The 25,785-nt window shown below is 45.9% G+C and overlaps 1 protein-coding gene and 1 long non-coding RNA gene across 3 annotated transcripts in view; both read left to right on the top strand.

Annotated features, from left to right (window-relative positions):
- Positions 1 to 25,785, top strand: part of LOC126012110 (uncharacterized) — a 176,095-nt gene that overhangs the window by 129,194 nt on the left and 21,116 nt on the right. For both annotated transcript variants that reach the window (XR_007496782.1, XR_007496781.1), the window contains one exon: positions 10,515 to 10,622. This is a non-coding gene — a long non-coding RNA (uncharacterized LOC126012110). The remainder of the gene's footprint in view (positions 1 to 10,514; positions 10,623 to 25,785) is intronic.
- Positions 7,606 to 8,602, top strand: SOX2 (SRY-box transcription factor 2). The gene has a single exon (XM_049775883.1). It carries the CDS (start codon positions 7,621 to 7,623, stop codon positions 8,584 to 8,586), a length of 966 nt encoding a protein of 321 aa, XP_049631840.1. The 5' UTR covers positions 7,606 to 7,620; the 3' UTR covers positions 8,587 to 8,602.

The raw sequence follows: 25,785 nt of genomic DNA on the forward strand, positions 1-25,785 counted from the left end.
TGAGTTTGGTGTTTTTGTGTGTGTGAGCTTCTGTTAGATGTGATTAGACTTCTGGAAAAGGGGGGAGGAACTGCAGGTCCCACCAGGCATGGTTCACCAGGAGTCCCCAAGAAGGAAGACTAAGTGCCCTGATTATAACTTGGAAAGGAAATCATGACTTAGGAAGTTTTGTGCTCTCAGTTTGGGGATACACTGTATGAGTGTGTAGACCAGTCTTCACTGGGATGTCACTTGTGTGTCACAAAAGTCCAGAGAAACCTTCAGGAAGACATAGGTTTGTTTTTCCCACAAGAGACATGTGATCAGAACTTATTCAACTCACCATAGTAGGATCATTTTAAGCCATCATGATTTCTCCTAAAATAAGGGTTACTATCCTAGATACCTGCCAATTCTAAAGAGGCCCTGTGCCTTTAGCATTATTAAACTGTACTGATTAGTCAGGATGACATGTATTTAGATGGCCACGATTTAGCGGTAGAAGTGGTTTGAAAAGTCACCTACGTTTATGGGTGACCTGTTTGCTGGATTCGTGTGTATGTGTGCAGATGTGTGTGTGTTTCCTTCTCTTCTAATCTTAAAAATTTCAAATCTTTTCAGTATTTCTTTTTTAAACGTGCCTCTGAAAACTACTAGTGGCAACTCTTTATGTCTGTTTGTCTTTTTAAAAAAGGTTGGGGGGTTGTATTTAACATTAAGTTAGATCCTCTCATAGATACACTGCTGCGTTTTCCCATAGACAACAAGAGCTCAAAAGCAAGGACAGACTATTAGGTTAAAATTGTTTGATAATTAAGAAATGGAAATGAAACTGTGAAGTGTGCATCTTTTTTCCAGAAAAAAAATGTTTAAATATATGACAGGTGTATGTATATATGTATGTAGATATATGTATATGTACATGTATATGTATATGTATATGAATATATATATTAGACATACTCTGACTTATGTGAGGATAATTACATACAGCCCTAAAGACTTGTATAAGTAATTCTAGCTTACTTTTGTTGCTATAATTTGAAGTAAGGGAGAAATATATCTAGTTTTCTAACTCTTGAGTTTTCCAATGTATTTATTTCATCACTGAGAATTAGATGAAGGAAAGTGAGTACAAAAAGGAAGCTGAATGCAGAGCAGCTCTGCATTTCTTAGGTTTCAAGGGTCCTTACAGCTCTTGAGTGAAATTATTTGGTGAAATTGGGTCTGGACTGAAATAGTATTTGTTATCCCCTTGTTCATTTGTTATGTGTAATACCACTTCTGAAAATTAAAGGCAAGGTGCTGAAGGCACAGACAGGAAAAAAAAAATACGATTGGACAATTTTAAATTGCCAGTCTCCCATAAATCCATATGTATAGCTATGCCTTAGAACTAAAAGAAGGTAGAGCTTGTTGTTTCTAGAAACAATTATAGTTTTGGTCAATAATCCTTCCATTTTAAAATAAAAACACAAATAGTTAAGCAATACAAAAGAAATGCAGATGAATTCCTATCATTTTGAAAATTGCTTTACAAAATTGAGGTATTCCTAGGACAACCTTTCAGAAGATATACACGAGCTAAAGCAAATGGTTTGATAATAGTGCAAGTCTAATCTAATTTTCGCTCTCACTTTTAATATCCTAACTTTTACCAGGTTATTTCTTATGGAATATAATTTTTAAATATGGAAATTTTTAAGAAAAAAAGTCTTTCAAAGTTTCATTTTTTTTCTTTATTTTTGTTTTGTTTCCTAAATCCTGAAGAATCAAAATCTTTCGATCATTCTAGAAGTCTTGTAGCATGCTCCAATTTGGGAATGTTGGGTTTTTTGGTTTTGTTTTTGTGTGGTTTGAAGAGGATGTTTTTTGTTTTTGTGTTGTTTTTGTTTTTGTTTGTTTTGCAATTTGGAATATAAATCTTTTTTAAAATGGACATTGTCAGTTCTCCATATTTCTAAATGATCAGTTTTTTTCATGTGTAGAAATATATATCAGTTAAGTTTCATGTTACTAAATTGTACCAACATTGTCTTAAACATTAGTATTTTTCTTTCTTTTTCTTTTCTTTTTCTTTTTTCATTTTCTATTTTTCCAAAATCAAGAACTTTTCTGGGACTGCGGTACTTTTCTTACTAGTTTTATTTGCTTGTAACCTACCTTACAATTGACATGATCTCCTTCTCTGCTTTGGAATCATCACTGCTATAGTCACTTTCAATGGAGATAGTTTAGAATCCAGAAGCAACATGACCCCCAAAAAGGAAAAGAAAAAAAGCCCTTTCATTTGGCAAAATGTGGCTTCTAATATATTTAACCAGTCCCAGAATTAGAAACCTCTCTGTACATTTTCTTCTATTTTTCTCTCTTTTTTCCTTACGTAATGAAATTAAAACTTTTGGAGCCCACAGTTGACATTTTTCAGAAAATTGAGTTATCAAGGCAGTAATTATTTCACGGGGAGATAAAACTCTCATAGCCCTAACTGTCAAATAGGGCCCTTTTCAGATTTTAATTACAAAATAAAATTAGTCTGCTCTTCCTCGGAATGGTTTGTGAGTGGTTAAACAGAGCTTCCCCCCAATACTGGTGGTCGTCAAACTCTGCTAATTAGTAATGCTGAAAAATTCCAGTTAACAAGGACATTCTCCAAGACTCTGCAGGTTCCCCGCCGTTTGCCTTCATTTCCATAAGAAGATTAAGAGAGGAGGGGAACACACTCAAATGCAGATGCAGAAAAGAAGCGTTTTTTAACAAGCATCATAATAGTAAGATGCTTGGCTAGTTCTCACCTAATTACTGCAAGTTAAACCTCTATTTGCCACTATGAAGAAAAAAATAAGTCTACAGTCCCCTTAGCCCCACAAAATTGTGAGTTGGCTGGAGGCTGAAGGGATGAGAGCATTTGGAGAGAAATATCAGTGCAAAAGCACTCCCCCCCTCTTTAAAATAAAATTGACTTCAGGTTAATCAGCACCCCAGTTAAGGACTTGGGGCTAACCCTGTATAGTAAAATAAAACCAGAATATTCTGAGAATTATGAGTTTTGACTTTATTTCTCTTCTTGCTCTAAAAAGTGTGCATTTTTTTTTTTTTGCTGCCCATCGAAAAGAACTGTTACACTTCTTTATATTAAGGGCTTTCAATTTTCATACATTGTGCCAATGGCAACATTTAAAATTCTCTGAGGATGAAGCACCCTCTTCCAAGTCTTATTTTGTTTCTCTAGTAGTCAATGGTGTATTGTTATTAGGACTGTAACAGTCTGTTATAAACCTAAAACAGTACTGCTTCTGTCATGTGTTGTGATTGTTACAGTATTATTATATTTAGGGGCTAGTGATAATGCTGGGTTGAAAGAGTGGCCCGTGATCTGATTTTTTTTTTCTTAATGCATAGATTCTAAAAAAATCTAATGAGAAAATTGTTTCTGCTATCACCATCTTTTTTAATCTTATTTTCATTGCACATTATTATGCATAAACGCCAGCACAGTTAGTTTATTGCCTTGATAAGTACAGCAGGCTTAATTAAAATAAAGCTGTAAATAAATGCAACCAATGATAACACAATTGTAATGTATTTCCAAGGCTTATTTATATGATAAAAGCAATTAACAAAAGACCTAGCCAGCCCCTTTAGCCTCTTAAATGCATTATTATAGAGTGTAGGCACAAACACATGTTTCTGAGAGTAAAAAAATAAATAAATAAATAAAGCGTTTATATATTAAGGAAAATCCCGTGCCTCTTATTTCTATCCCAGAAAAATTTTAAGTGTTTGCTCTGCCACCACCCAATACTAATATTTATTTTAATATATATGTATATACCATAATTATTCACACAAATCTACTGGAGTTTTTCTTTAAATGGAATTATCTGGTAGTTTTTCCTCTTTCCTGGTTTTGGCGGTGGCAGAATCGAACCCAGGGCTACACCTACAAGGCAAAATGCCCTCCCGCTGAGCCATATCCATGGTCGTGGATGAGCTGTTAAAAACTTGGGGGGGAATATAGAATATTGTTAAGTGTAAGCCTATGGAGACACATCATAAAGTGAATCCTTAGTTTGCCCACGTGGCATCTGGACTATCCTAATTCAGGCATGTTAACTCAAATTTTGTACCTATTTTTTCCTCCACAATCTATCACAGAGAGGTTTATATGTACGTTTCTAAGTTAAGGAAATTCACTCTGACTCAGGATTGGCATTCATAGGCTTATACGCTATATTAACTTTTCTTTTGTTTAGATTGCGTGCAATTAGTTTGCTCTCCCATCCCCCCTCGTTGTTGGTTTTTTTTTTTTTTTTTTTTCTTTCCTGTAATTATTTTCAAATACCTTCTTTTAAAGGTAAAAAGCAAATAGTCTTGGGGAGACGCGTCTACCAGTAGGGGGCGCACCAGCCACATCTCTGAAACCAACCGCGCTGAAAACCGGGTGGCCTCCTTGGTCGTCTCCAGATACTCTCAACCTTTTCTTTCCTAATCTCCAGGTCCGTGTCTAGCTTCGTATTATACCTCTAATAAACAACATATAGTGCTTTATTTTTGAGCGTTCCTTATTGTTACTCATCCCTAGAAAGCCAGCTAGCCCCAACCTCTCCTGTTTCCCCCCCAGCTAAAATAAAACCCTAATTTAGGAGACAAGGGGAGTTGAGAAATTGTAGGGGGAGGGGAAAGGGGATTGGAAGTCATTGATTGAGGAAAAAGTCTGCAAGATTCTTTCCCCCAACAACTTTTCTGCTTTTCCAGTGAGCACGCTTACCTTGAATTTGACAGGCCCAAGAGGAGCCTGGGAGGGCAGGGCAGGAGGGCTGGAGAGAAACTGAATGGGGGGCAGTTCAGAGAAGGCTAGTAAGGGGGAACAAAACGACGCAGTTTTTGTCAAGATAACAAATGGAACGTGGCCGACAGATACTATTCAGTCCGTTTTCTTAGGGTAAGGATAGATCAGGGGAGGAGGAGGAGAAGGGGGTGGAGAGTGTTACAGGAAAAAAAAAAGAAAGAAAATAAGTAACCCTAATGGTTTAAGCCCTTTATAAAAAAAAAAAAAGAAGAAGAAGAAGAAGAAAGAAATGGCATCAGGTTTTTTTTTTCTCTTCCCCTCTCCACCCTTTGTAGTCAAGTGCATTTTAGCCACAAAGATCCCAAACAAGAGAGTGGAAGGAAACTTAGACGGGGCTTTGTTTGACTGCGTGTAGCGACAACAAGAGAAACAAAACTACCTATTTGTAACGGACGTGCTGCCATTGCTCTCCGCTTTGAGCGCCTACCTATTGAAATCTTCACGTCGGGACAATGGGACAGCGGCTAAAATTACCCTCTTGGGTCCTGGGCGGGCAGGATTCCGGAGCGCCTCTCCCCGCCTCCCTCCCGTGTCCCCGCAGCCCGGCCGGGCCGGCTGGGTGCGCTCCAGCCCCGGCCCCAAACCCGGCCCCAGTCCCAGTCCCAGTCCCAGTCCCGGTGGCCTCGGGGCAGCCGGCACCTGTGCCCGGCGAGCACCGCCCGCGCCTGCCAGGCCTGGAACCCCGCGCCCCGCCCGCCCGAGGCTCCGGCTGCAGGCGGCCACCGCGGTGCAAGTCAATGGTGGAGGGGAAATGCCAGGGCGGGTTCGGCTCCCGTCCTGGGAACTCTGCGTGGGAGGGAGCCCCGAGTGTGGCCCGAAGGCCCCCTCCGCGGGGCAACTGCGCTTGGGGGGGGTGGTGCCAGGAAGTGGCGCTCACCCTCCCCATCCCAGCCTGCACTTAGCTTCGGAGTCTTTCTGTTGGTCTCTTCCTATCCTCGGCCCCACCCCCCTGCCCCTTCCAAACTGGCACGGCTGAGATCCCTCCGGGGAGGAAAGTCGGGGAGAGCTAGCTAGCAGCAGGCGTCTCCCCCCCCGGAGCACGGCTTGCATGGAGTGGGGTGCGGGGAGAGGGCTGGGGATCGCTGTGCGTGTTTGTGTGTGTGTGTGTGTGTGTGTGTGTGTGTGTGTGTGTGTGTGTGTGTGTGTGTGTGTGTTTTCCTGGGCCAAGTTGAGCCCGGGCAGGTTGTGGAAGCAATAATTAGTTTGTTCCCCCCAAGTCCTGCGTTGTATTGAGCTTCAAGCTCTCTTGCTCAGCTCCCAGCCGGCCTCGGAGGGAATCGGAGCAGGATTTCTTTTGCAACCGGTGCAAAGAGCGTGCGAGGGAACTAGGAAGGTTTTTTTTGGGGGGGGAAAGAGGACAGAGGGGCTCCGGCTTCTAACTTGGGGGGGTCTGTCTGGAACAGTGGGGGGGGGGAAGGCAGGCACCTGTGAAGGAAGAGGAAGGGGAAGAGGAAGGGAGCCGGGCTGGGAAGGCAAGGAAGGGAAATGCTAACAAGTTTAGGAAGAAGCCCCAGAGTGTGTATATGTGTGTGTGTGTGTGTTGGGGGGAGCTGGGATGAAGATTGGGGGGGACTATGTGTATGTCTGTGTGTGCGGTGCAGCAGGAGAACAATGCCACGCTCCCTCCAACCCAAACCAACCCAGCCAGTTTCCTGAAATACTAGTAGGACCGTCGCCCCGAACCACCCACTTGGCCCTGCCCCCCCAAAAAAAAGAAACCCACCCCACCGCACCCCACTCCGCCGTGGGGCAGCTTCTCGAGGCCCCCCTTTCCTCACATCGGGACCCTGAAAAAAAAGTCCAAAGTAAAGCGAGATGAAGTTTTAATTCGAGGCGGGCCAGGAAAGGAGGAGAAAGAAGCAAAAAAAAAAAAAAAAAATCCGTAGCCTCGGTGCTGTTTACCCACTTGGTCCGAAAAGGCGTGTGGTTGCGGGGTGACCTGTTGCCGCGAGGGGGGCCCCCAAGGTGCCTCCGCCTAGGCGGGCGGGCGGTGGGAGCCGCCTCCCCTCCCCCTCCCGCCTCCGCCCCCCGCCCCCCCAGCCGCGCCGGCGAGGCCACGCCCCCTTTCATGCAAAACCCGGCGGCGAGGCCGGGCCGAGTGGAGGAGCCGCCGCGCGCTGATTGGTCGCCGCGAACCCATTTATTCCCTGACAGCCCCCGTCACATGGACGGTTGTCTATTAACTTGTTCAAAAAAGTATCAGGAGTTGTCAAGGCAGAGAAGAGAGTGTTTGCAAAAGGGGGAAAGTAGTTTGCTGCCTCTTTAAGATCAGGACTGAGAGAAAGAGAAGAGGAGCGAGGAAGAAAAGAGAGAGGGGAAGAGAAGTTTTGCAGCCCCGGGCTTAAGCCTTTCCAAAAAATAATAATAATAATAATAATAATAATAATAACAATTCTCGGCGGCGGCACGATCGGCCAGAAAGAAGAGAGGAGGGAAGCAAGCGAAGCCAGCCAGCGCCTCTTTCTTTGACTTTATTTTTTTCTTTATTATTATTATTATCATCATCTCCTGCTTCCAGTTTTGCTTCTCTTCCCTCTCTGCTTTTGCTGCTTCCCCCTAAATTATTCTTCGTCTGCTTTTTGTTTTCTTATTATTTTTTGTTCCTCGAGCTTCCCGGCACCCCCACCCGCCTCCCCTCCTCCACTGCACCTCACTCCCCTCCCCCGCCCGCCCGCCCGCGGGCCCCCCAAAAGTTTCGGCCGGGGCCGAGAGGGCCGGCGGCCGGTGGCAGCGGCGGCGGCGGCGGCGGCGGCGGCGGGGCCCGGGCCCGCGCACAGCACAGCGCCCGCATGTACAACATGATGGAGACGGAGCTGAAGCCGCCCGGCCCGCAGCAAAGTTCGGGGGGCGGCGGCGGCGGCGGCGGCGGCAACTCCACGGCGGCGGCCGCGGGCGGCAACCAGAAGAACAGCCCGGACCGCGTCAAGCGGCCCATGAACGCCTTCATGGTGTGGTCCCGCGGGCAGCGGCGCAAGATGGCCCAGGAGAACCCCAAGATGCACAACTCGGAGATCAGCAAGCGCCTGGGCGCCGAGTGGAAACTTTTGTCGGAGACCGAGAAGCGGCCGTTCATCGACGAGGCCAAGCGGCTGCGAGCGCTGCACATGAAGGAGCACCCGGATTATAAATACCGGCCCCGGCGGAAAACCAAGACGCTCATGAAGAAGGATAAGTACACGCTGCCGGGCGGCCTGCTGGCCCCGGGGGGCAACAGCATGGCCAGCGGGGTCGGGGTGGGCGCCGGCCTGGGCGCGGGCGTGAACCAGCGCATGGACAGCTACGCGCACATGAACGGCTGGAGCAACGGCAGCTACAGCATGATGCAGGAGCAGCTGGGCTACCCGCAGCACCCGGGCCTCAACGCGCACGGCGCGGCGCAGATGCAGCCCATGCACCGCTACGACGTGAGCGCCTTGCAGTACAACTCCATGACCAGCTCGCAGACCTACATGAACGGCTCGCCCACCTACAGCATGTCCTACTCGCAGCAGGGCACCCCGGGCATGGCGCTGGGCTCCATGGGCTCCGTGGTCAAGTCCGAGGCCAGCTCCAGCCCCCCCGTGGTCACCTCTTCCTCCCACTCCAGGGCGCCCTGCCAGGCCGGGGACCTCCGGGACATGATCAGCATGTACCTCCCCGGCGCCGAGGTGCCGGAACCCGCCGCCCCCAGCAGACTGCACATGTCCCAGCACTACCAGAGCGGCCCGGTGCCCGGCACGGCCATCAACGGCACACTGCCCCTCTCGCACATGTGAGGGCCGGACGCTGGACTGACTGACTGGAGGCAGTGGGTGGGAGGGGATCGGGGGACTCAAAGCTAAAACGAGGGAGATGGGAGGAGAGGTAAGGAAAAGCAACAGCCTGGAGAGGAACCGGTACGCTCGAAAAGAGAGAGAGAAAAAAAAGTCAGCAGCAGCAGCAGCAGCAAGTGACAGCTGCAAAAGAGCAGACCCGACCACGCGCGCAAAACATAAAATAATGATGATGATGATGATGATGATGATAATAAGCGATGCCGATGAGAAAACTTTTATGAGAGATCCTGGACTTCTTTTGGGGGACTATTTTTGTACAGAGAAAACGGGTGGGTGGGGCGGGAGGGCGAGGGAATGGACCCTGTATAGGATGTGGAGGAAAAAAGAAAACTACGCAAAACTTTTTAAAAGTTCTAGTGATCAACGGTAGGCGCTTTGCAGGAAGTTTGCAAAAGTCTTTACCAATAATATTTAGAGCTAGTCTCCAAGTGACAAAAAAAAATGTTTTAATATTTGCAAGCAACTTTTGTACAGTATTTATCGAGGTAAACATGGCAATCAAAAATGTCCATTGTTTCTAAGCTGAGAATTTGCCAATATTTTTCAAGGAGAGGCTTCTTGCTGAATTTGCAGTCTGCAGCTGATGTTTAGGGCAGTTGCAAACGGGGAAGGAAGGAAGGAAAAGGATTCAGATTTGGACTGTTTATAAAAATTGTACAAAAGGCAGAAATTAGAATTAAGTACTGGCAAAACCATCTCCATGGTCTTTAAAGGGGCAAAAGTTTTAGATTGTACTAAATTTTTTAACTTACTGTTACAAGCAAAAACGGTCATGCAGGTTGACATCGTTGGTAATTTATAATAGGTTTTGTTTCCCAACTTTCCATTTTGTTCAGATAAAAAAAAAACATGAAATTACTGTGTTTGAAATATTTTCTTATGGTTTGTAATATTTCTGTAAATTTATTGTGATATTTTAAGGTTTCCCCCCTTTTATTTTCCGTAGTTGTATTTTAAAGATTCGGCTCTGTATTATTTGAATCAGTCTGCCGAGAATCCATGTATATATTTGAACTAATACCATCCTTATAACAGGTACATTTTCAACTTAAGTTTTTACTCCATTATGCACAGTTTGAGATAAATAAATTTTTGAAATATGGACACTGAAATTACGTTTGAGTCTTTCATTTGCTTGGATAACACTGATTATACATAACTAACTCATCGGGGAAAATAGACTGTGCTCAACCCAGAAATCAGAATAACCTTAAACTCTGATCTCGTCCAGCCGCAAGTGCTCATAATGTTAGCTCCAACAAATAAAAAAGGCTGGCTGATGAGTTGAAAGTGCCAGGGATAAAAAATTGAAATACTTATGTCATTTCTAAAATGGATACCTAGGGACATAGATTGGAAATCCACTCTCTCGTTTTCTAAGCAGTTTGAATAAGCATGATGGGAACTTAAACTGATTTATGCCACTTGTTGCCAGAAAGGAGTCAATTCTGAAAATGTTGCTGTAGCTTAGCAGATGGGGTATTGAGTCAAATCAGAACCAGGTTGGCTGGTTTTGTTTTCGTTTTCTTCACAGTACAATGGCCCTTTGGAAACCTGGTTCAGGGGGAAAATGATGCTGCTTGTATCCGAGTAATTGCAAAGTAGGCATGCAAAGTCTCATCTGCTTGGAAGTTGTTTGGATTATTCCGGCCCTGCTATTGTCAAAGAGGAAACAAGTGGTTTGCTTTCTTTGTTCCTTGGCTTTATAAACTTTCTCCTCTACATTTTCTTGTTTAGGGGCGAGGGGAAACAAAGAGTGTCTTGCAAAACTCCCCGACTTCTCACGGCTATTATTATCATTATTATTTATTTTCTCTTTTTCCTCTCTCTCTCCCTCCCTCCATGAATTCCATTTCTTAAATTGGCAGCGCGGGTCCAAGCCTGTAGCCCCAAATCGGATAATCTCTGCAACTGATAACAAGCAAAAGAGAAGCCAGGCAACAGCCATATTAAAGAAGAATACAATCAACTCTGAGGTAGATATTTTACTTTCTCCGGTCTAATCACATTTGGAGATGATTGTGCATTTGATCTGTTAACAATGTTTTATAGCTGTAATAGAACAGTAGGCGGAGGGGCTAAGGGATGGTTAGCGGAGAAGGCATTTGTTGTTTTTTTTCTTTTGCCCTAGGAAAGGCTGAAGTTGCTTTCGGTAGGAAAAGTAGGGAACCGTCAAGGTCTTAGACTTAGCGATGGTTCTGCCGGGCAACCTCCCTGTTCTTGGGCGCTGCCGGAGGATTTATAGGAGGGTCTCAGAGACTTCTTTCGTTCTTACCTCGCTCATCTTTCCCCGCAAGGGAAACAGGAACCAAGAGTCAGACATTCTTAAATGCGTGGGTTAACTTCGCACAATTTCAAGGGCTCCTTGTGTCAACTTGCTACAACTTTGGGAGGAAATTAGAATCTTCCTTTCACCCAGGCTTAAAAATACCCGCTGCAGTCACTCAATTAGCCCAGACCGTTGGTTTGCATTTCATCTTTTTTTTTTTTTTTCCCCAAGAAAAGTATTTCTTTTTCGTGATGTTCGTACTGAGCTCAGCCTCGGACAGTGCGTATTTCTAAGCATTTTTAAGAATTTAACTTGGGTTGCTTTACTTTTGGTGTGTATTGGTTGTCTATTTACTTTTTTTTAAATCTGCATTTTTAGGGTAATATTATGCCAGTTCCCAATTCGTAGCGAGGCTTCCTCCCCCCCTTAATTAATGCAGAGACTCTAAAAGAATTTCCCCCCGGCCTGGCTAGCTATTGTAATGCATATACGGATTATTCACGTGGTAATGAGCACATTCGCCAGTTCTTGCTCACACATACGAATAAAAGAAACTTTGAATAAAGATCCAGATGATTTTTGCTGGGGGGTGGGGGAGGATATTCCGGGAATTTGTGCCAATCAAGTGTATAGAGTATATATATTTTAAAAAGTAAAAATTTTTCATGAATATATATACATATATATGGGTTTGCACAGCACTAATCTCACTTTAAAAAAAAAATAAAAAGCCCACAAAATTTACCTAAAAAGTCAATTTTTGCCCAAATGCTCAGGTTTCAGTATTTTGCAAGAGGAAAGACCATACTTGGGAAAGTTGAATTAGTTTTGAATGGTTGTCACCCACGATACAAAACAAGAGAACTTCTATTCTCTCGTCTACTCCTACATAGCTCCTAACTAAATAAAACCCATTTTGTTCACAAATATAAATTATTTTGGTAAGATAGACCCAAGGAAAACACTTCATAACTCATCATTCATTTCATTGGGATAAATTATTTCCCAAGATATGTCCTTTCATAACTATATCATTATTGAACATATATTTTAATTATGTGACTTTCAAGAAGAGAGTACACCTTGCCCAGAAAGGGTGATATTTTGATGTTGAAATTAGTTAGTTCTGGAGTGTTCTTCTTCTCAGAATATTATCTGCATCCTAAAACTACTTCATTTCTAGTTAAAGATAGTGAACTTAATGTTTTGTTCACCCTAGACTCAGTATAGAAATGTGCAAAAGGATGAGATTATAGTTTGCACCCTCTGCTAGTTTTTATGTCTCTACACCCCTCCCCCTGCACACACAGACATATACACTTTAAATAAAGAGCGTTAAAATATTTTTGCTGAGCTGTAGTAGATTAGCAAGGTTTCTTGCCAATGCTGGGAAGCTGGTATTACAGCCAGTCCCAGGGGGAAATGGCTCACATTAACCACTAAATGAATATTTGACAAGGGCTCATTCGGAGGTATTATTACTATAAACGTGTCCCTACTGGACTTTTCAAGGGTCAAAGAGCAACGCTTCAATTAATTATTTAGTCTGCTAGTAGATTTGGTTGTAATAGCTGTACTTATTTCTAGAACCAACACATTCTTGCAGTAGAAAAATCCCAGGAGAATCTTCTCCATCAGCAATGCCTTGGATTGAAATACACTCAGAGCCCTCGGATTCTAAAACAGACTTTTTTGTAAAGTATTCGCCTGGGCTAGACTGGCGTGTGAGATTATAGTCTCTTTTTCTTTCATTTAACTGTTTTTGATTTACAAGAAAACAAGACTTTGATATGTTACCTTAATTTTTCCATCACGCCTGGCCTGCCTGGCAAGGTCTTTTGGGGCCTTGCAATTTGGGGAGCCAAGGGAGGGGGATTTATTTATAACCTTTGCCTTTTCTAAGTGGAGAGATAGCATAGGATTTCACAGACTCAGGCAGCCTCTGTATTTAAAAAGGATATGCATTCCTGTTTGCCAATAAAAGTCAGGTTCTTAAACAGAACTCTCCATAGACTCAATACTCTGAGTTCCATTAGCCTCTGAGTAAATTGGGATATATGATAGACCCTCCTGACCTCCCTATCTATTGGTTATTGGTTTGAACTCTTCCAGGTATAGTGGGGGGGGGGGGGGAAGGGTGTTGAAGGAGTGTTCCATTTCTGCTATGTCATAAGTTCCTCCTGCCCTAAGTTCCCTTCGTGGCCCTAGTTAAAGTGGTAAGAGAATGATTTTGCGATTAAGATTCCTTGGCAATAATGTAAGGTGAATGAATAAGAGATAATCTGCTAGGGGAGGGGGACGAGATGCAGTAATTACAAACCCAAATCATTCAGCTTTTCAGAACTTTTGTTGTGGGAGCTCCATTGACGGGTTTTGAGCTGCCAGTTTTCTCACATTAAAAAGAACTGATCAGCGCCTCAGGGGGACAAGAAATACTGTTTAGCTGCATAGTGATGGGGTCTTCATTTAGAACCCTTACAAGAAGAAAATTAAACAGTGCCTTTGTGTGCACAAGGTTTACTTTTCAACTGCTAACAGTTTATAGCTAACTGCTCTGAGATTGAAGTTTGACTGTGGTTTGATCGCCTGCTATTTGGCACTGCTTATTTGTTGTAATTAAAAGAGCATTTCATATCCCTTCCCCCCTTTTTTATGTTCTGCTCTTGGAGAATTTTGCAAAACGGGTCCTCATATTATACTTTGTGGATGAAGTTTCTTTTGCCTTGTGCTTTAGCAGAGACTTAAGTTTTCCAACACTCTTCATGCCCTCTCCTACCCCCCCCCCATTACTGCCTTAAAATAATTTGCATCTTACTGTTCCTCATACCATCTGCCTTTCCTTGTTTTCTGAGCAAAGACTGCTTTATAGGACTGCTACAAGTAAGGATAGAAAAATTTTTTCTTCTTTTAAAAAAATCTAAATGCGGGGTGGGTGGGTTTCTTTAGGGGTCTCTTCTGAGGTGCATCCCTCAAAGAGAAGTGGATGACACCTTTTCCTATGAAAATAAATAAAATGCAAAGGAAGAGCGCTCTAGAGTTCTAAACTAAGCAGTCTGGAAGGACATTTTCAGAAAAAAGGAAATTGCTCACACCAGAGAATTGGTCTGATGTCTTGCATTATTATTTTCTATTAAAAACTTTCTTGGAAACCTGACCTTTGTTATTTCCCAAGAAACTTGGTTCCTTCTCTTCTCTTCTCTTCTCTTCTCTTCTCTTCTCTTCTCTTCTCTTCTCTTCTCTTCTCTTCTCTTCTCTTCTCTTCTCTTCTCTTCTCTTCTCTTCTCTTCTCTTTTCTCCCCCCCCTCCTTTCTCAGACCTCTTTCCCTTCATGCTGTCTAGTTTTACAATTTTCAAGTTGTATGTTTTCCTTCTGTGACTCTTAGGCAATAATGGACTTGACTTTCTCATCTTGCCAGAGTGACTTGTCTTTGGTAGGCTGGGTTATTAGGACAAGGCCAAGATTCTGATGGCAGAGTTTCAGTTTCTGTGTGTAAACGGGGGATCGACATAGACATTATTTTATATATTGGTGCGATGATTTTTCTTGTATTGCTTGAGCACTCATCTCAAGCTCATCTCAGTTTCTTTTTTAAAAGTAAATAGAACGTCATCTCCTTGTGCCTAGATCTTTGCAGCTCTGGGTATTTGCACTTGAAAAGCTTGCTTGACTTTGCAAAGAAGTGTCAGGTAATTAAAATGCTCCTAGGAGCCCTGTGTGTCACTCTTCTCTCTCTCTCTCTGCATGTCCAGAATCAGTGTGCGTTGTTGGGAAAGATTGCAGGGCTGTGCATATGTCTTGTGTGTCCCTCTTCCGGCTAAAGCGCTTGGCTCCCGCTGCGAGTGCAGCGCTCTCCCACCGTCTACCCCCTGGGAGTGTGCTGTGCCCGGTGCCCCGGATGCGCCGGCAGAGACCTGGAGGAGCGCGGGGCCCTGGCTTGACGTCACCGCGGCCCTGACCTAGGCTTCCTAGGAGGCTCCCTGGGAAGGTGCTGCGCCTAGCACGAGTTTTTTCTTTCTCCCCAGCCTCTACAAAAAAATGCCCGGATTTCCTTCTTTTTTTTTTTTTTTTTTTTTTTTCCTGCCCAGGCAAATTTGCAAAGTCTTAGCACCTGTACTGCACTCGACTTCTTTTTGCAACCCAGCTGCAGCGGTCTCCACCTTGACCTCGTGACTCCTAAAATGATCCCAGGACCCCAACTTTCCTTAACAGAGGTTGTCTGATCCAAACAACCTGTTACCCCAGGCCTTTACTTTTAAAGAGTTGCTTATTGGTAATTATTACCGAGTCACAGCGTTTAGCTGCGCTTAGCCCTTGGCAGTGCCAGATGCCTCCGACTGGCATGAAATGTGTGCGCGTCCCAGAATACTGGGCCCCATTGGGAAAAAGAGCAGGCAAAGTGATAAAGTGATCCATTCACTTGGCCATTTGTAAAACGGGGAATCAGATGTATATACTTCGCGGAAAGGGAATAAGAATGAAAGTGCCTGACACCAGATAAGATTAATTGATAGCTATTACTTTTCTCGCTGTTACTTTTAATTAAGCGATAGGGAAGGCAAACTCGTCTCCTTTCAGATGCCAGGGATCAATAGAGAAATTCGGGTCCTTCCTCCTCTTTGGGGTCCTCGGTGGTGAAATTAACCTTGTTCAGACCACCCCTCCGTGTTTTACGCTTTGGGTTCCACGAGGAAGTTATTTTGCAAACTTGCCATCACTGAACATCTTCCTTGAAGGGGAGGAGTGGGGCTACTGTATTCCAGGCTGAAGCCGCCCCCTCTGAGTAAAGCAGAAAAAATAATTGCTGTATTAAAAGGAGCGTTGAATTTTTCCCGAGGGTTCTTATCGCTGGCGACCAGGCCAGAAGCGGGGCTGCGCCCCCACCCCCAACTCATGACGTCAGGGCCTGCTGGGCCTGGGAATGAAATGATTCGTTTGAATGTTCCAGAAAGGGTAGTTGGAACATTGGCAGGGCTAGGCCCATGGAGCAGGACTCCATCATCCCGCCCCCTTCCCACTTTCTTTGAGTTCAGAAGCTTTTACCCTCATAAACCAAACACACAAATAGTCTTAAGGACTTAACACATGCGTGGAACACACATCATGGCGTGAGAGATCACAGAGTGCTTCCTTCTGTATATATTTAGAGTTAGTTGATTTGCTATCTAAAGTTTGCTGTGAGGTCTGAATGAACTGTTTTGTTGCTGTTGTTTTCTTTTGGAGATGCTCAACAATTTTCACCGTAGCCTTAACAATTTACGCTGTAGCTCTCTTTTATTTGGCCCTGTGTTAAGTTTCTGCAATGGCCTGAGAATTGGACTTCAAGGAGTTTTCTAATACTGTCTGATACCCACCACAGTTAGGACATTGCTCTGGCTTGCCATTGCTATGGCATTTTCATTTTCTCTTTCGCCCTCCACTCCCAGTAATTTGTACAGCTTTCATAATCTATTTAGAATGGAGAAAGTGGCCGCTCAAAGAAATACTAAGAACTGTGACTTAAACCTTTGATCCAGGTGTGGTTTAAATGGATAAAATTATTTGTTGGTGGGAAGCTTCTCCGCATATCCAGAAAATACAAGTCTCAAGTTCTCTTTTCTAGTCCCAAATCCATTGAACTTATTGAATATTCTTCTGATAGGAGGGGGAGGGGCCCTGGAAACTGTCTTGGGCTCTGATACTGGTCTGGGATCTAATATGATCTGCAACATGTTAGCCAATATTTCACATGCAGTCAGTTTAGTATCAACTCACATCCAGGTCGATGTTGCTATTATACTTAACAGCTCAGATCTGGGTTTCATTGCCTAATATTCTATTTGAATCAGCCTGAAATACTAAGCAGTAAGCCTCTTTTCTCCTGCTCAAAGTCTTCCTTTCTTTGTTTCTCCTTATTCCCACCTCCAAGGAAAATATCTTAAAATCAAGTTTCCCTTGTGAGAATTTGTTTACCCTAACTTCTGTTAAACCAGACTAACACTCTCTCATCAGCTTTCTCAACACTCTCTCATCAGCTTTGTGAAATGGTGCAAAACATCTTGGAATCTAAGATGGCAAAATAAAACCTGAGCATATGGGGGGAAGTCTTTATTGTGAGAAAATTGATTTAAATGTTTAGCTCACACTTCAGCCTTGCTGCCTCCCTTTCTCCGATCTCTTGCCTTGCTCACTGCCTGCCCCTGGCTGGTTTCTTGGTAGCCTACCACCAGCATAAATTATGAATGCACTTCAAGTCAACCCATCTGATAAGATAAATCTGAGACTTTCTCTTTAGCACGTTTCTGCTTTCATTCCCATTGGCACTTCTCTCTTTGCCAGAAGGCAGTGTCTTTTGACAAATCTACTATCCCGGTGTGTGGAGGTATGCCCCATACAGAGGCAATGTTTTCAATAGGCAAAATCAGGTAATCCCCCCATCCACCCCCAAGATGCCTTACTAGTTGGGAATACAAAATATTTCATGGTTAGCTGTGTGAGCTTCCAAATTAGCTGCATATAAAGTATTTTACGGATTTTTTTTTTTTTTGGCTGTCACTGGCTGGCAATACTCATTTTGTGTGTGTGTGTTGGTTTGAAAAGCAGGAAGAAATGTAATGAATTGAATGCTGTCAGAGTTGTCTTCTGTTTGAACAATCTGCGATGGGCTGAATGGCAGGGACTCCCTCATCCAGTGCAGGTGCAGTAGAGCTGGGGAAGGGGGGAGGGGGCCCCCTCTGTTCAGTCAAAAAGCACCATTCTCCACAATAGACCACACACTGACAGCCAGCGTGACATCAACTCACACTTTCATACTTTTCCCCCTATCCATAGTCCTGAGTTCACAAAGTGGCCATACAGTAGCCTTGGTTAGGTTCCTTTAATGAACATTTTGTGGCTCCTATGACCAACATTGAAATCTGCTGAGCCCTGTGTGGAACAAATAGATTTTTAATCGTGAGTTCCAAATCAAAAAAAAAAAAAAAAAAGAATAATGTCCAGCTAAAAAGTTAAGCCGATCTCTCTACTTTCTTTCTCAATACCGGTGCCCACACGACCCTCAGAGGATCTGAAAACTCTCGGGAGTTAAAAAAAAAAAAAAAAAAGTCCTTCAAAATTATACTTCTATTCCCCAGCAGTTTTCTGGTGCTCTGGAGGAGACCAAACAAGAAAGGAGAGAAGGCGCGAATTTCCTGTATTTATTCGAATTGAAAAGGACCTCTACGATTTTATTATGCTGCGTGAGAGGGTTAATCCTTCAAATGAACGGACATTAATCTTGTGGAGTGGAGTCAGCCTCCTTTTGAGCGAGTTTTACGGGGAAGAGGGGTGGGAGATAGAGAAGAGGAAAGGCAGCAACTGTTTCTCAACTCTGCACAAAGACGCGACCACCCTTTGGCTGCCCGGCCGCCACCACCGGCCTGCAGGACTCAAGCTTCCTAAGATTTCAATTGCACATTTTCAAATTCAGGCCTCGGGGAGGGGGGGTGGTATCCTCAAGTTTTACTGGGAATTATTCGAGAAACCAGTCTGAGTATGTCCCTTCTTCCCACCAACCCCCACTGAGTTCTGCTGCTCTCCGCCCCCATCCTCACCACTTCTGAACCCGGGAGCTCCAACCTTTGGAGAGCAGAGGAGGGGCGAGAACTTGGTTCCCAAACTGTTGCCCAACCCGGCGTAATCCCCAGCTCCCAGTCCTTGGCCGACCCCCCTCTGAGCCTCGGTTTGCCGGGGGGCACCGTGCCCTGGAGAATCTCTCCGAGTTTGTTACAAACAACCGTTGAAACAAGCGTGGAATTTTTTGGTGTGGTTTTTTTTTTTTTAATTTTGGTTTTGTTTTGGTTGCTTTTTGTTTGTTTGAGTATTTTTTCCCCCTCGAGGCATCCAATCTAGTTATTCTCTAGTCCTCTAAGCAAGACCCAGGTCCCCCTATTTTTTTTTTTCCGTTTAAAAAAATGTTTTAAATCATGAGTGCGCCTATAGGGAATAGGGTTGTGGGGGAAATAGGCAGGCACCCCGTCCCTCTTACAGAGGCTACGACTTTAATCCCAACTCCCACTTCCCGCGTGGAGGCAGCCAGAGCCCGGGGTACCACTGCGTGGGGCACAGGACCGGAGGGTTTGGTATGGAAGGCAAATGAGGATCAAGTGCCTTGAAGACCTCAAATAGTCCTGGAAGCGTTGGGGCTTAGCACCAACTGCGCTGCCCTCGCCGTGTGAGACTGTACCACGCAGTGCTACCGGGTGGCCCGCGTGCTGTATGCCTATGGCGCCAACTAAAGTCTGGGCCTCGGAGGAGAGTTCCCTCCTGCCCACCACCACCACCCCCCACACACACACACATACACACACTGACCGAAGCTACCGGGTCTTCCGGCAGGTACACACCCACAATTAATCTTTCTTATTAAAGCCTCCATTCGGTACCCAAGGGGCGACTCAAACCTATTTAGATTTCCTTGGTTGGCTGCACAAATTTAAGTGGGCAAAGAGTTATAAACCTAATAATAACAGGGCGAGCGAGCGAGAGTGCTTGCTTGGAGTGGAGAATCGCGAAGATGCATTAAGGGCTGCAAGACTGCTGCGGGGCCTTCCTTGCCCAACCCAGGCACCCGTCTCGGGGAGCCCGCCAGGCTCCAGCCACCGCTGAGAACCGCCCGCGCTCAGCCACCGCCCGACCCAGTCCCCACCCACCCAGCCACCCAGCCCCAGCTCTGAGCGCACACACAGGTGCTTTTGCACCGCCCCGGCCTCTTTGCAGCTTCTCGCCCCCCATCCCCTCCCTGGAAGGCGCGATTCCCCCAAGTGCTTCCCGAACCTGGGAACTTGCAGGAAGCCCGGCAAGGTTCGCCCGTTTGGGATTAATTGCGAATAATTAACACTGGAGACCGTTAATCACCATGTTGCTGCTCTGTCCCTCCTTTCGGGTCGGCGGCGACTGCCTCGAGCTCGGGCTGGCGGCGCGGGTGAGTTCGCTGGTGAAAGTGAAGAAGACGTCGCCGTAAGCTGACACCCAGTTCGGCTGTACTTTTTTAAAAAACGCTCGCATATTGTTTGATTACTAATTCGAGTTAATATGATCTTTATGGCAACATAACAGTGGATAATTGGCCTTTTTTTCTCCACCACAATGTAAATCACAATCGCTTTATTATTTAATAACGTCAAACGCTTCGTTGGATTGGCCCCGACCGAGAAGACCTTTTCTTTCTAGACAGTGTTGTGGAGGAAGAACAATGAAGATCTAATTGTGGAGATTTCATAAGTTGGCTCCCGTAAATGAACAGCTTAGATATGGAAGTTCCAGCAGATGTGGGGCACTCGACGCCCCACAAACTCTACCTACCCCCCCCAGCCTCCAGCCACAGGGCACCGACACTCTTATTGCAGTTGTGTGTGTGTGTGTGTGTGTGTGTGTGTTTATGTGTCTGCATGATGGTGGTGGTAGTCCTTAGAACCCAGCAACTACCTAAATCTTCCAGTAGCAATTAGAGGTTTTATCAGGCGTGCTCTGCAGCCCTTTATATTGCCGATTTAGCATTAAGGATTGAGTCCACACACCAAATTAGCGCAGCTCCCGAAGAGCCACCACTAAGAAGAATACGCATACCCCTTCGTGGTTACATTGGTGGTTGACCACGGAGAGCACTGACCTGGGTGGTGGGTTATTTTTATTTTTGTTTTCTCTTTATTTGATTCTATTTTTTCTTTTAACGAACTAGTGTGTTCACGGAATTATGCTGGTCTCAAGAAGAGAATTTAGGGGGGGTTCTGTTTTGTTGGTTAGGGCTATTGTGCCATTATTTGGCAAGTGCCCGGAAAGACCAAACCTAGAACCCCTCCAATGCAGATGACTATTCTGGAAAGGAAAGGAATGGGTCCCTCTGCGGGTCCTGGGAAAGATGAGTTCCAGTGGCCCTCTTAAGCCTAACAATTCTCGACCTCGGCAATGACCGTCGGTGCAGCGGCGCTGTCTCGGTGGCGTTTTAGCCGTCGGAGTCCTTTGCACAAGAACGGGGCCGACTGTTTGGAATTAGGGTCAAGGAGAGATCCCCTAGTTTTCCAGCGGTTTTTTTGTTTCTGCCCGCCTCTTCATTTGATTCAACTTTTACTGCCAGTCGGGGGATAGATGGTACAATTCTCTTTCCTCTTCGCTCCCCCTCACCCCTCCCGCTTCTAAAATAAACAGGAGGTGCGAAATGCTTCGCCAGCACACGCGCCCCCGGGGCCCCCTCGTCCCCCTCCCTGCGCCCTCACGGTGCAGCTGGCCTCGCGGCCCGCACCTGGGGTGGAGACCTCCCCCTTTCTCTCTTTGCAAAGCAACCCCTCGACGGGTCTAGAATCAACTTCACATTTCCCACCCTCAGTCCCGGCGCCCTCTTCCTAATGTGAGACCCCCAAGAAAAGTGCTTGAGGGGAAACAGTTGAAGAATTGAGAGAAGGCAGAAGATTTTCCCAAACTTATTCCCACCCCCCTTCACCCCTACATACACACACACACACACACACACACACACACACACACACACACACACACACACATCCTCATTCCGTCCCGTTACAAGTGTATTTCACCACAAGGGGTGCATTGGGAAACTTTCCCCAGTAGAAATTAGGCGCGGGGTGATTCTGCTGGGGGTGGGGTGGGGCCCTGGCCTCCCCGCGCCCCGCGGGACAATACACGCTTTCAGGCTCGGTGGCCTGCGGGAGGCGGGAGATGCGGAGAGCCGGCCGCTTGCCTCCTCCACGGGGCCCCGCAACTGGGGAAGCGCCGGTCTGGGTGGAGCAGAGGCTGGGAGGCGGGCCACGGGGAAAGAAAACCCATCAGAATGCCCCTCGCCCCTGCCCGTTGCAGAAGCCCGTCTTAAAGGACACGGGGAGGGGGGGGCAGGACGGCTGGGGAGCAGTGGGGTGTGTGTGTGAGAGGTTTTGCATTTTGTTTCTTATTCCCACCCCAACCTCCCCCCACTCAGACAGTTTCTAGCCACCCAGATTGATGCCTCTTGGGGTTTGCAACCCCCACATCTTCGCTCTAGGCACCTGGTCCCTGGTGCATAATATCTCAACCGGGGTCTTGAGCGCTCAAATGGATCCTGGCGTTCCTGCGGGGCTCCAGCCTGTTGTCCCAGCGGCTGTCCCCTCGCTGGGACTGTGTGGCGCTTAGGAAAAGTCCTGTGGCCAGAGGCACCCCGGAGACGTGACTTTTTCTCTGCTGGGGTGTCTGTTTGGTGTCTGTTTTGTTTTGATCTCCAAAAAAAAAAGAGAACCCGGCCACCCTCCCCTGCTGCAAGCCTCTAGGCTCGAGTTCGGGGTTGGCAGAAGAAGCATTGGTCTGCCGTTGGGCACCGTCTAAGCAAACGAGGCGTCCTGCCACGTGCTGCGTGTGCCTTCGAAACGCGGCCGTGGGCCCCGACGCGTTCAGAACCCCGGCAGCCGGGCGGGCGCTGGAGGGGGGCGCTGGTGCCACCCGCGGGCGTCACGGGCCGGCGCTGCGCCGCCAGGTTTGCACGCAGCGCGTCTGCAGAAGAAGCGAATGAGCTGGAGCGGGTTGGATCTGGGGGTTAAGTCGTCAGCGCCCGCTTGTATTTGTTTGTTTGTCATCTCATATTTAGCAAGCTGGGACGGTGGCAGCGGAGGAGAAAGGAAGGCAGGGAGGAGGGGGCTTCACGGTAACCACACCCCCTTCCTAATGAGTTCATTTCCATATTTACACCTCCCGCTTCTGGCGCCCTCTTTTTTTTTTTTTTTTTTTTTTACAACACCTCCCCCCCCCCGGGCATTCGGAAGCTGGTACGTCTTTTGCAACGCAGACGCCTCCACTCGGCGTGGAGAAGAAAAAGCCAAAGCCAAAGCTCGCAGTGGGAAAATTGTTCTATTGATGCAGTGTTGAGCTTGACATCACCGGGCAACCGCTTCTTCCCCCCACATCACCCCACCCCAGTCTCCCTACCCCCCAAAAGAGTTGCAATATGGATTGCGGAGGACTTGCAGACACCCGGCTGGCAGCAGACAGAAACAGACATTCCTCCCCTTTCCCCGCCTCCAACTGTCCGACACCCCCCCCCATGTTCTTTTTTTTTTTAATTGACTACTTTCCCCAACACCCCCCCCCCAAGGCGATGTCACTGAGAACTGGACCGGCGAGGAATAGGCGGATGGGAGTGGGGGAAGGAAGCTGTTAACTTTCTAAACCCACGAACCAAAAGTGAAAGTTTCCAACTTTCCAACCCCAGTTCTGATTGCGAAAAATGTTATCCTGTGCAGGATCCCAGGGCGTGTGCTGGCCCAAGGGTGTCTTTCTGTAAAAGAGAGAGAAACTAGTTGGGAGTTTTTTTCTTGGTGGCAAAGTCGAGGCCGAGAAAAGGAACAAAGTTTGGGTTTAGAGCTCAGAAAATTCAAGTTGCAGTTGCTTCTGACTTGATGCTCTAGATATAGATTTTGGCAGTGATTCTGTTCAGGAAATTGAAGAGCAGAATTTTACTAGGGCTCATGGCTAGCCCTAGCCCTCGCTCCATCCCCCGTTTTCCTGTCCCCGCGCCAGAGAAGTGTTGGGTTTGCTTGTCTTGAAGCTCCAAAATACTTTACAGATCTACTGCGAGCTGTAGCAATAGCAAAGTGAACTGTCCCGAGCAACTCTTGTCTAAAAAACTGGGGAGAAGTTTTAGCAGCTCGCTTTAATGATGATTTGTAGCTGGGCGAGGGGGCACGGACAGCAAACACCCCGCAGGTGTGTGCAGTAACACCACCATCCGGACTTGAATGTAGATTACTCTGGCGATCGTTTGATCGGCCCTTTGAAACTCTTTACAATTGCCTGTGACGAAGGGTTAGTCGCAGTTTTTCTCTGAATAATGCCTTGAGACTAAGTCCTCAGGGTTTTTAGAGAGCTCCCGATTTGGGGGTGGGGATTGTTTTTTTTTTTTAAAGAGGGGGAGAATCGTTCAATTTTTAGTTTTGCCAGTGTCTCACCAGCATCATTCTAGCCACTCAATACTTAATACTTAGTGTGACCGTTACTTCACAGAAATCCTATATGTGTGTTTACACTGCCTAGATAAAAAAAAAGGAGGGTCAAGTTATTGATTTCATTGTCTTTAGTTGCAAACTTTCTTCTAGCTGTGAGGGAAGGATTATTCTAAGCATGCGCCATTATTATTAATGTCGCCGTTCATGTTAATGGTTTTTTTTTTTTTTTCTGTTCTCTCTGAATTATGTCTGTTCCAGTGGTGGAAGGTGAACTTAAATATGAGGGTTTTCCAAAATAAAACTTCTGAGTTTAACCCCATGAACACCTTGGCACCCCCATCACCAACAAGACAAGGTAGTACTTGCTGTTCAGCCTTTCCTGTTTACAGAGAGTGTTTACATAAGGAAAGGAAAATGAACTTCTGTCTGAGACGTGCAACAAGCGGCACTTTGATTTCAAAAAATAAATGTCCATCATTTTCAAGGTTTATCAAACTAGGGTAGGGGGTGGAGGGTGGGAATGCCGTAGATTTAAAGGCCCACCGTCCTACTGCAGGCTACAAAGGGTTACACATAAATAAAGTGCCACATTTGCCTATTGCTAAAGTTTTCTTGGTGCTTTCTAAGTCACAACAGGGGAGGGGAAAGCTGTCGTTTATTATCTAGCTCTGGGTTGGAGCAGACCCCGGACCAAGAGGCTCTTAGCTTTGGCCGGCAGAAGAGGGGTAGCTTTTCAACAGCAGCCCCCTTTGTTCTCCCAATCTCTTTCCCAATTTCAAGCTTCACTTGCACATCCCAAGTTTGTGTGTTAATGACGCTATTACCATCTGGCTCGCCCTACTTTCCAAAAGATATAAATCTCCTAGCTCCATTGCCTGCATTATCATTTAAGTGCCACCATAGCCAGAAGAAAAAGATGCTTTCAAGACTCCAGATTCTCTTGCACTGACTGCCCCTGGCATGACTCTGCACTATATTTATAGACTATACATTGGGTCCCCGAGAACTCCTTGAGAGGTCTGATTTCCCAAGAGCTGCCCTTCCACAGCGAAGAAGACATGCCTCTGGGTGAGGGGGGCTTCCAATGAAGTTCACCTAAAAATTTTTTTATTTGCAGGAAGCAAATACTTTTATGTCTTTATGTCTTTCTCGGTCTCTTTCAGGCTTATAAAAATTGGTCAGTGTCTGTTACAACTCCCAGATGATGAAGCAGGGCCACTCCCCAAAGTCTATTTAGAGTGGAAGCATAGATCCGTTTCTGTATACAAAGGGGATGGGGTGAAGGGATGAAAAGAAGCCCAGAGGCAACTTTTCAAAGCTGAGCCAACTGCTCCCCTTCTGTGAAACCCTCTCATTTATGGGGTCTCCATGGATGCGTTGATGGTGTGCAGTTGACCCAGTTCTAGCTCTGGATCTAGAATCACAGCTTTTGGTTCTTTCCCTAGGTTAATTCGTGAGATTCATGTGTTTGGCACAAAAGCTAGGAAACCATAACAACAACAACAACAAATGGTTGTGCTTCTGACTAGCTCTACGGTGGCTTCATGGACATTTGCTTCAGGTCCCTTACTGATGTGAACAGGTTATTTCTCCTTCTTTCTTCTTCTGTTTGTGCCCCTCCCTGAACTTTGCTGGTCTCTTTCCTCTGCTCTGTTCTAGCTTCATGGAGGTTGAGTTTCATCAAGATAAGCCCCAACCCCAAAAGAAGAATTGGTGCCTAATGCAACCTGTAGATGAATACACAACAAAAATAAGAATTGGAAAGGGAATTATTCCAAATTATTCCAAAGAATTGGGGCCGGCGAGGTGGCGCTTGAGGTAAGGTATCTTGCCTTGCAAGCGCTAGCCCAGGAAAGATCGCGACTGTGGTTCGATCCCCCGGCGTCCCATATGGTCCCCCCAAGCCAGGGGCAATTTCTGAACCCTTAGCC

Source organism: Suncus etruscus, chromosome 6 (assembly GCF_024139225.1).
Source record: "Suncus etruscus isolate mSunEtr1 chromosome 6, mSunEtr1.pri.cur, whole genome shotgun sequence".
In the NCBI taxonomy this organism is placed as follows: Eukaryota; Metazoa; Chordata; class Mammalia; order Eulipotyphla; family Soricidae; genus Suncus; species Suncus etruscus.

Bases quoted from the DNA above. Each gene is read 5' to 3' on its own strand.
- SOX2 (XM_049775883.1), top strand. From the start codon at position 7,621: ATGTACAACATGATGGAGACGGAGCTGAAGCCGCCCGGCCCGCAGCAA.